This window comes from Neodiprion lecontei, chromosome 4, assembly GCF_021901455.1.
Source record: "Neodiprion lecontei isolate iyNeoLeco1 chromosome 4, iyNeoLeco1.1, whole genome shotgun sequence".
NCBI lineage: Eukaryota > Metazoa > Arthropoda > Insecta > Hymenoptera > Diprionidae > Neodiprion > Neodiprion lecontei.
Genome location: NC_060263.1, coordinates 18,344,143 through 18,354,307, shown reverse-complemented (window position 1 = coordinate 18,354,307; position 10,165 = coordinate 18,344,143). Strand labels below are relative to the sequence as shown.

At 43.1% G+C, this 10,165-nt stretch overlaps 1 protein-coding gene across 1 annotated transcript; it reads right to left on the bottom strand.

Annotated features, from left to right (window-relative positions):
- Positions 1–501: 501 nt before the first annotated feature.
- Positions 502–9,072, bottom strand: LOC107216921 (zinc finger protein Elbow). The gene is made up of 2 exons (XM_015654256.2): positions 8,282–9,072; positions 502–5,017 (listed from the first exon to the last, which is right to left on the bottom strand). Exons 1-2 carry the CDS (start codon positions 8,342–8,344, stop codon positions 3,653–3,655), a joined length of 1,428 nt encoding a protein of 475 aa, XP_015509742.1. The 5' UTR covers positions 8,345–9,072; the 3' UTR covers positions 502–3,652.
- Between the last annotated feature and the right edge of the window lie 1,093 nt (positions 9,073–10,165).

Here is a 10,165-nt window from a genome sequence, read left to right as displayed (position 1 = left end):
AAGATGAATATATTTTTCGTATTTCTTGTGCACTTTTCATTTGCATTGTTAGTTTCGTAACCACGTTACGATAAAGAGTAAGGAAAAGGTCATAAATTTTTCGCGACATACCAACATAATTGATCATGTTCATAAAATTTCACCGATCAGTTTTTGCCCAGCCCAGCAATAGCGGAATTACCAATCTTCTTTCAAAATTACGATATCCATGGCTATGATTATTTGTGACATATATATATACATGATTTCCGTGGTCGTCCGTTGATTTTTTTCATAAAAAATTTCTTTCTTTCATTTCACATATTTACCTTGACGGGTTGTAAATAAAAATCTAAGAAAAACGAAACATCCTAGTCTACTAACTTCTAAGCAATATAATATACACGTACGATATTTAGTTTAGCTTCTTGATAGGTGGAAGCGTCGTTGTCGACGATAGAGAGGAGAAATGGTGGAAGGAATTATGTGTGAAAAAATGACAAGGCAAACAGCGTTCAATAATTAGAATGAGAAACTATTTCTTTTAATTCAAATCTCAATGACGTTCAAAGGAATCACTATATTTTACATACGCATCGTAACAATTTTTATGTAAGCAGCAGAGATAGAACAATTATATAATTACATTCGTAGGTACATATTTTGAGAAACCGTTTGTTTATTCCGTCGAAGTCTCGTATAACTCAGCTCTTGAATCGAATATTCCACGTGCACAGGTGTGAATAATTTCGAGTGATTTCTTTCTCGGCAATTATTTCGAACGACATTCAACTTTTCGCGTGAGCTTCTTTCTTTCGATAGATTTCTTTATTTTTTATTCTTCTTTATTACCCATATGCAGTAAAGGTACGTCGGCGGTGAGGTTAAAATTCATAATACATGGAATATATTATAATATAGGTACGCAAACAGTACAATAATTCGGTAACGTATGATAAGGTAAAAATTACATGGATCGTATTGTGTTTCGTATGATAACATTTGACTGAGCAATCGCACGGACATTTTATAAATGTCTGCATGCAGGGATGCCGCGATATATGCATAATAAGAAACAATAAAAATAATATTAATAATAATGTAATAGCGATAATGATTAAACTATGTACAATTCGATATTTTCATATTGATAATAACCGTTATATTTTCATAATGTCATGTACATTAACACGCGTATATAAACGCGCGAGGTAAATATTTGCAAGGTATATTATCGGAGCTGCGATACTGCTTCGTGATATTTGCATAACGTGAAATTGTTAAACACGCGAATGATTAGGTAACCCGATACTCAACAAAACTTTGGTTAGGAAAAAAATGAACTAAGAAACATTACAACTATTACAATATATTATTTCACTCGCATAGAATGTACGTTATAGTCACACGATCATCGTTTATAATAATTGTAGTATCAATCATCATGTATCGGAATTTTATCATATATAACGTATAACATATGTATAACGAATTTTATAGACGGCTATGAACAAATTTACAATAATTACAATGCAAGGATATTGGATATGAGTATTTCATATACATATACATGTATACGTATACACGTTGGTTTACTAATTAATTTATTTTGTTTATTAATCCATTTCTTTATTTTATTTGTTTATGTATATTTACGTATGTATAGTGCAGACAGACTGATCGATTCACATCAGATCATGTTTTGAAAAGTTCAGAGCAGGGCAGCTTTAATTAGATATTGAGCTTAAATTGAGATCCATTAAAATGTCTTGACGTCAAACTTGCTACACGCCTGCACATTTGTCGGCTGCACGGTGCCTGAGAAAACCGATCGTAACTTTCGACTTCTCGATCATTCCACCGCAGATGGTTACTGTAACGTTTGTGTATTTATACAACGAATATCATCATATACATCGCTACCGTGAGATTCGATCGCTCTTCCCATTCATCATCTTCGCCATCATAGTTAATATATATATATAGTCAAGGGGACTGGGATGAACCGTTGCGACATCTGGGTGAAATATTGTAAAAAAATGTGATGGATTTTAGTCATTTCTTTGTTATTTTCAACACCGCCTCGGTTCTTACCAAATTTTCATTTTTTTACCCGTATCAGGAGATTGTCAAGAGTATTCGTTAAGTATTGCGTATTTCTCCCGGTCCCCGTTAGAATCTTAATCCTCAATGCTCGCAGGTCAATTTCGAAGTTTTGGGCATACTTGTAACAATACTTTTGTACAGATCCGGGTTTAAGACGGAAGCTTTGACTGAACGTCCAGTCATGTTTTCCACACGACACAAAATGCGAGAAATTTAACAATAACCGCAAAATTACGATGCATCGTACATACAGAAAATAATTCTCATCCGAATTCTATTCAGTCTTAATCCACCGCGGTAAAAATTGACTGTTCGTTAGCTTTTGATAGTCACTGACCTCGATGAAGGATTGAAAGAATAAATAAAGTATCGTCAGGCGATATTTCATTAGTCAGAGTTGTAATTTTTCGCAGAATCAATTTTCGACGAAGCTTTGTTCAGATTTTGACAAATTTCAGACTCAATACAAGGTGTTGATAAACTTGATATCGAATGTTTGCAATATCATTTTGTATTTTAATAATAAAAAGCGTGCGCTTGCATCATTCTCAGGTCTAGTTGAGCATCGCAGAATTATCGATCAACTCTTCACAAATATATCGGGAGTTTTTGATGAAAGTGCCGGCTCCGAGCATAGACAGAGAGCACGGACTGCGCATTCCCTACATTGCGAGTGGTAACGCTAAAAGTTAGAGAGAAGGAGACACATACGGCCAATGCCTGTCTCTTTCTGAGCATTTGATTGGTCGCTGGTCGATGGCTCAGGAATGTATCACCGTCAATTGAACCCATGACTGCCCATGTTAATGTAGATTGTAGTTGTATACAACCAGTGATTTCAGCAAATACGACAATTATTATTTAAGAACAATGCAATACATTGCGCCAGTGTTTATAAGTTTTTCATAAGAGTTTATAGCTGCGAGGAGATAAAAAAACCTCGAGGATCGTTTCACAAGTAGATTCTTATTCAAACAAGTTAAGAGCAATAATTAATCGATATAATGAACAACGGAAAGAACAACACTAAACAATCTTTTTTTTCCATCCATTTTCAACAAAAATAATTTCATGCCAGGGGTGTTTAATATTAAAGTTAAGTTTCTGGTTAGAAAAAAAAAACAGATATTTACGGGCTGAGCAATTTTCGACCCAAGTTCGTAGTTCGTGCTCGATGCCTATGACTCCGAATCACGCGGTGACAGTCAGCGCCACCACACGCACAATTTTTACGTGAATCGATCATAACGGACCGGTGTTTTTTCATTTTTTAATCTAATTTTTGTAACACTTTGCTTCGACGTAGCAAAAATTCTATAATTCCGAATGATCGAACCAGTCAAAGCTTTTCTCCTTCCCGTCCCACCGTAACCTCCTACGGCTTCGATAACGCGACACTTTTCGTGGTGTAAATTGGAGGTGAGGGGCGGCACCATTACTCGCTTGAATCACAGTCGAACGGGTATGCGTATATATAAATATATATAGTAAAACATCTAAGTTATGAGGGTATCAATCTCCCATTATCCAGGCCGAAAAAATCTCCCATCTCTCAATCCGTTCAACCTCAGGGATGCATTCCGGAAGCGGCTCCGAGTCTGGGTCCAGCGTAGAGCGAATACGGTGAAAAATAAGGCGGAAGCCCAGGGTGGTGGGGGTGAGGCGGCATGGGAATCCCGAGGGATGAAAGTGAGGGGGGCATGAGGGGGGAGGGTTTACCGTAAGGGTGGTAGCGTGCCGTGGCGAGGGGGCTGAGGGGTGGGGTGGGGTAGGTCCTCGATAGAAGGGGGTGGGAAGGGGGGAGACCCGGCGGCGAGAGGAGGGAAAGGGCGGCTGCGGGGTCGCCGGAGACGTTGGTGTGGTTTCGGAGGTGCTGGAGGAGTTCGTCGGAGGATGAGAACCGCTTGCCACAGTAGGCGCCGTCCCCGGCTACCCAGTTGCAGACGTAAGGTAGCTGGGAGGCGGCGGCAAGGGCGGCTAGCTGCGCGTGCGCGTAGGCCGCGGCAACGGGCCCGTGAGTCCCGAGCGGCCCGTAAGGCGAGGCGGGGCCCGACTTGTGGTCGCACTGGGCACATCCGGCGGGACAGCCGGCGGAGGTGGTTGGTATTTTACTCGCCACGGAGGTCGCTAATAGCTGGGAGTTCAGCTGGCAGCCCGTGCAGTAAGGGTCCCGGCAAACCGGGACCAGAGCGTCGGCCCCCGATGCGGTCTTCATTCGCGCGTATCCAAGGTAAGGATTTCCAAGGCTACTCTTCAGCGCCGCGTGGTGCTGCGACATCAGCGAACTAGCCATCACGTCGATAGGCAGCTGTCCCGGGTAGCCCATGTATGCCGCTGACGTCGACGGCGGCCCGGCTCCCGTCTTGAACGTTCCGAGCGGCAGGTCTTTCAGCGCAGGGTCCGTCAAAGCCAGCACGCCGGCCGGACTGTACGCCGGCTTTCCCGAGGGCGCAGGGCTGCTCGCCGCCGCTTGGGCCTCACGATCGGCGGCGCCCGAACGACCCAATGGCGACGAGCGCGCTGCCTCACCGCCAGGTGTCGCCGTCTTTCGGCCCTGCGGCGTGGCTGCGCGCGCAGACGAGGCGCTCTGGTTGCTTGAGCACCGCTTTCCCCCACTTCCCGGCGTTCTCGCTCGACCCGACGACGAATGACTCGACGGGGCTCGCTGCTGCTCTTCTGGACTCGAAGCCTTTTCTCGACCCAGGCACGACTCGTACGGCTTGAAGCTCGACCGCACCGAGGTCGGTTCGGGGGCGGAAGTCGTGCTTGGCGATGACTTTTCCCGCTGCTGTTGGTGATGCTCTGATTTTGGCGCTTTCAATGATGCGGGTTTATCCAGCGGAGCCAGTAAAGACTTACTTGATGGTGGGTCTGCGCCTATTTGGCTACATGTTTGCGCCAGCAACGCTAAGGGGCTCTTCTTCGCGTCGAGCTGTAACAGACAAGAGATTCATCGTTATTCTCGACGATCGAGGGCTGGGACACCATTTTGACGATTCTTAAAAAATTTGCCCCTGACACAATTGTACACCATGTGTATTCTAGAAATGGATGCAACTTGCAACCGATGAAAAGTATAACAAATTTTTTAAAAACGTAAGCCTGACGGCTTTCAGTCACATATTCCGACGAAGTTGTATACTTAGAATCATAAAACATGCAAAGCCTGATCGGTGAAAATCAAATACTGTGGTAGGCAAATATTTATAAGGTTCAAGTTTCAAACGGTAATATAAAGACGAATTTGTTGGAAAAACTGTTACTTTGCAGTCAGGATAGTCCAAAATTCAGCAAACGAATGAATAACGCAACATATATCAAATTGCAAAACAAATCAACACAATTCGAGACATTACACAGTTACGTGTTACTAATTTTTTGCAATATTTTATTGCGTTCGCGTACCCAACTTCGACCTCATACATGTTTTATAAGAGTTCACACACTCCGCGCAAAATTGTTCAGCATGTTTTTAGCGTTTCTCTACCCATCTTTACGTTCTCCACTTTTCGACGGATTACAATTCTATTCATCACTTTGGTAAATCAACGATTAAACGAATCGTGGACAAATGAAAATAAACGTTCGAGAAAAAGATGATCCGAGATAAGTGAACATTTTTGTTCAGTCCAAACTTCGTTTAGCTCCGATCTTGGCAATAGTAAAATATACAGTTCATCCTATAAACAGTACAGTTATTTCGACTGTATACATAACAAAGCTTCAATCTATGTTTTGATCGGTTAGGAAAATCGAGAATACATTTCGAGACAAAAACTTGGTTTTGAAATAATAGCGTAAGAACTCTTAGCCTGGACCTCAAAACTAACGAACTGAGACATTTTTTCTAAAATGCCTAACAATCGCAAGTTTCATATCTGAAATCCACGTTTATGTAGGTACTGATTTTCTGAAAGTCATTTCAGTTGATACGTTATTATGGATTTGGCTTATTCACCTATTACATTCTTCACCACGAACAAATTGTAAAAAAAATATTGTGCGTAATACCGTTACTTATCGTTAGATCACTTTCCCAAAACGCGAAATCAACGAAGAACGTCAATCACCAAACAATACAGTCGATTAGACGTCTTTCCGTCGATACGAATTGACGAAATGTTGAGTATAATAGTTTGAATGCGATAATTTTGAAATAAAGTGATTTCTAATGGTTGCGAGAAGGAATCCGTTGGCATAGCAAAGTAAATGGGACACTCGATCAATTTCAAATTGCATATCCCAAGTAGCGACTATTCAGTGGTGATGGGTACGAAAGGGATTTGCGGCAAGATTGCATTCACGCCGTGCGTGAGACGAAATACGTGGGTAGGATAAAAGGAGACAGAGCGAAAAAGAGGAATGAAGGGAGATTTTATCGAGCGAGAATAACGATCTTGCGAAAGATCGGTCATTGAGTAAACTTTTCAACGAATTTCGCAACGTCTCGTTTAATACACGCGGTAGCTGCTGCACGGCCAGTCGCAGATAGAGAGAAACGAGGGGGGTTTATAAAATGAGCTGGGATTTATGATACGTGGATGAAATATGGGCCGTAAATTTGCCGATCGGACGGCCGCATACGTGCCTCCAATTCGGCACGGAATAAGCGATGCGTGACTGGGCAACGCGGTGCGAAAATACCCAAATCGGCGTCACGGACACGTTACGAATGCCGCTCGATGCAATTAAGGAACAACTAACGGGTCCGGATCTTTTCTCCGGTACCGAAAGCGCCATTTTGAATTAGCGAAATTTTATCACCCATCAGATAATAAAACATCGATCGATTTCTAAATCAGACAGAAAATTCGTTTGATTGTATCAAATTTTATTCACGATCGTTAATTTCCGTTTCATCAATTTCGATACGATGGCACGGTTAAATTACCGATATATTCCGATGAGGAGAGACGTTATTTCCGATGCCAGAGTGAAGTAAGCCGAATAATATCGTTCCTGAATTCGATTACACAAAGATTCCGATATCGTAAAACTGATCAAACGCAATTCTCACCAATTGGAAATTCGTGTTGCCCAATTTTTAGGTTACCTTCGACGACACGTGCGTAATACGTCACGCGATGCGTTTCGTCGTCGGCCATATTGAATCGGTGACGAGAATTCAGGTTCAGTTTTACGCAAAAGAAAAAAGCAAATTAAAAACAACTGAGAATACAAATGCGAAGATTACACGATTCAAAGAATCGAGGACGAGATACGAATCGGTATGAGAGAACACGCGTCGCAAACGATTCCGTAGATATAATCGCGGTGATTCTCGACCGCGCGTGATTTCGTCAGAAATTGTTGGATCGCGATTTATGACGAGCGATTAGATCGCAACCACTCAATCGGATGAAAGTTATCAGATTTTTTTCATACAAATTTCAAGCCACACATATCATGTTACAACTGACGGACGAAGTTGATTCTTTAGTCGTATATTCCCTGCCTCGTGATGAATGCAAAAATTTATGAGGTGAACGAATCTGCCGATTTATCAGCGACAATTGCTCCGAAATCGCCGATCGTTCATCTCTACAGGTGTGCGATATACCTCCGCACACGATCGTTACGAACCGCTCGTTATAATAATTAGAGAGAAAGTTGTAAAATCGTTGGCGTTCCGAAGATGCCTGTACAGAATTTCAAATTCCGCGGTAGGCGCCTCGCCCCAAGCGAGCAAAAACCGCGAGAGAGGAAAAGAGACGGAGAAGTAATTGGAGCGCGCGCGCGCGGAATATGAAAAACAATTCGAACGACCCTGACAACAATTTCAGATTCCGTAGATTCCTCAAAGGATTCCAATCGTCCCTTGTAACACGTATGATGTATTCATATTCCTTTGCAAAATATGGATTCTACGCGCGATGAAGATCGAAATCGACCCGCAGAGGGAAGAAAACGTGATGAATCAAACCTCCGCTCACCTACCTGTTCTCGCGAAATTTATTGTACAGGAGTGAGAGATAGAGGTAAGAATACGAATGAGACGGATGAATGTAGGTGAGCGTCAAGATTAAAGGACGAATGAAAATCATCTGATGGAATAATCGCAAAAAAATCGAAGCGCGGGATATTTGAAAATACGATTAAGAATCGTCGAGGGATGATGAATGTTCGATGAAACAAAGGACTTTATTAGCATTAAAGAAAATGAAGAAAATGAGGAAACTGAATACATCAAACTAACCGTTGTTGGCAGAGGGGTAAGATATTCCGGACGGAGATACTGATTCGCACTCGAAGTCAGCATCGTGGTGTTGCTTTCCCCTTACTTTTTCACTTCGATTTAAACAATTTCTTCAAATCACACTGGATTCACTATTTTTCACCCACAACAGAGACGAGCGTAAGCACCGTTTCATGTAACACGAACATAAGATAACGATGGAACTAGGATACACACGTACTAATGGTCGTACATATTTCTCCTCTCACTTTAAGGACACAAAATATTATTGTTTATGCCGTACTACGTGCGAATCGATCCAGGATTTATCGCACGATTATCATGATTTCAAACAAGAGTCGTTTCACACCAATTTCCTTAATAACGAAACTGTAATATTTAGTTATCTTGAACAATACTAATTCACTCGATTACGCAAAATCGGCACTAAATTCACTGTTCAATTCCTCTGCTCGTCGTGCGGTAAAAAATTCACGATAATCATCGTCGCGATCGTCGCACTTGGATAAGATTCACGGTTGCGAAGCATGCTCGCAATATCCACTGGAACAATATATTTCCATTAAATTTGTATATTTTATCTCTCCTTCAACTCGAACCTCACTGTTCAACAACGTCGCGTATTACGAAAGCTCGAAAAAGGTGTAAAATATGAAGAAAAACGACGGTGCGAGTTCGTTGTGAGAAAACAAAAAAAAAAAAAAAAAAAACAACAAGAAAAATTCGTGGAAAAATTCCTGAGCGACAAGTGCGGGCGAGAAAATCAAGCGTCGTACCGACGCTCCGACACGAAGCTCTGAATCGCGACTGCCCGACTACGTCCACGACGCTCCTCGCCTCCCTCCGACGACCCGTTTCCCCTACCGCCGCCCCCGTCCCCCCTCCCCAATTCCCCGCCGACGCCGACGTCGCGCGTTTCTCCGTGGTTCCGGGCCGCGGGCTTCTCCTCGCGTCCCGCCGCACCTGCGACGGCGACGTCGACGTCGAGGGTGACCCCAACCCCGACCTCCACCCTCCCCCCATCCCCCCACTCCGCAACCCCTCGACATCGGTCGCCATGACACGGCGTCGGCGGTTGTCGGTTCACGCCGCGACGCGCCGACACTTTTGTTGCGCTTAACCAAGCCCGTGAACGATGTGTCAAGACCGCCACCCCCCACCCCCGCCTCCATCACCACCGCCGCCGCTACCACCACCCCCGAACCGCGACCGTACGACACCCTGCTAACGAGCCGAGCGAGCGCGGCCGACCCGCGCAGGATAATCGCCTGACTGTATTATCGTGCGATTAAACCTACGCCACCGCAATATCAAACCTCCACCCCCGTGCACCGTCTTTGGCATGAAAACGTTTTGGGAGGAACTCGGACTGCTCGATCAAGACCGCGTTTCCAGGGATTCGCGATGGACCGTGAACGATTATCGTTTATACGAAATTAGGGCTGGGAAGGTGGAGTTTGTGATAAGTATGTGGATGATTTTTTCGAGAAACTTCGGGTCTTTGAGATGGAGGATAATTCAAAATTATATATTCGGGAAATGAGAGTTCGGGAGTTGGCAGTTTTTTCAAGCTTGATCAAAACCGATTTTTTTGGGGATTTGCGATAGACGTGAAACTATTTTTAATCACAAAACCACGGTTGAGACTTTGGGAGAATCCGTTTTTTCAGAAAACTTCATTTCTTCGCAATTGAGGAAGACTCAAAACCCTGTATTCGGACGAAACAAGTTCAGTTTTTTATTTTATTCCTTTTGCCCGCAAAGTAAAAATTTCACTCTCTCTCTCTCTCTCTCTCTCTCTCTCAGTCAAACAGTCCGAAAAACGTTACGTAATATTTGAATGCTCCCTTATCACTGTACAACAGTATTATAGTTCCAAGCCTC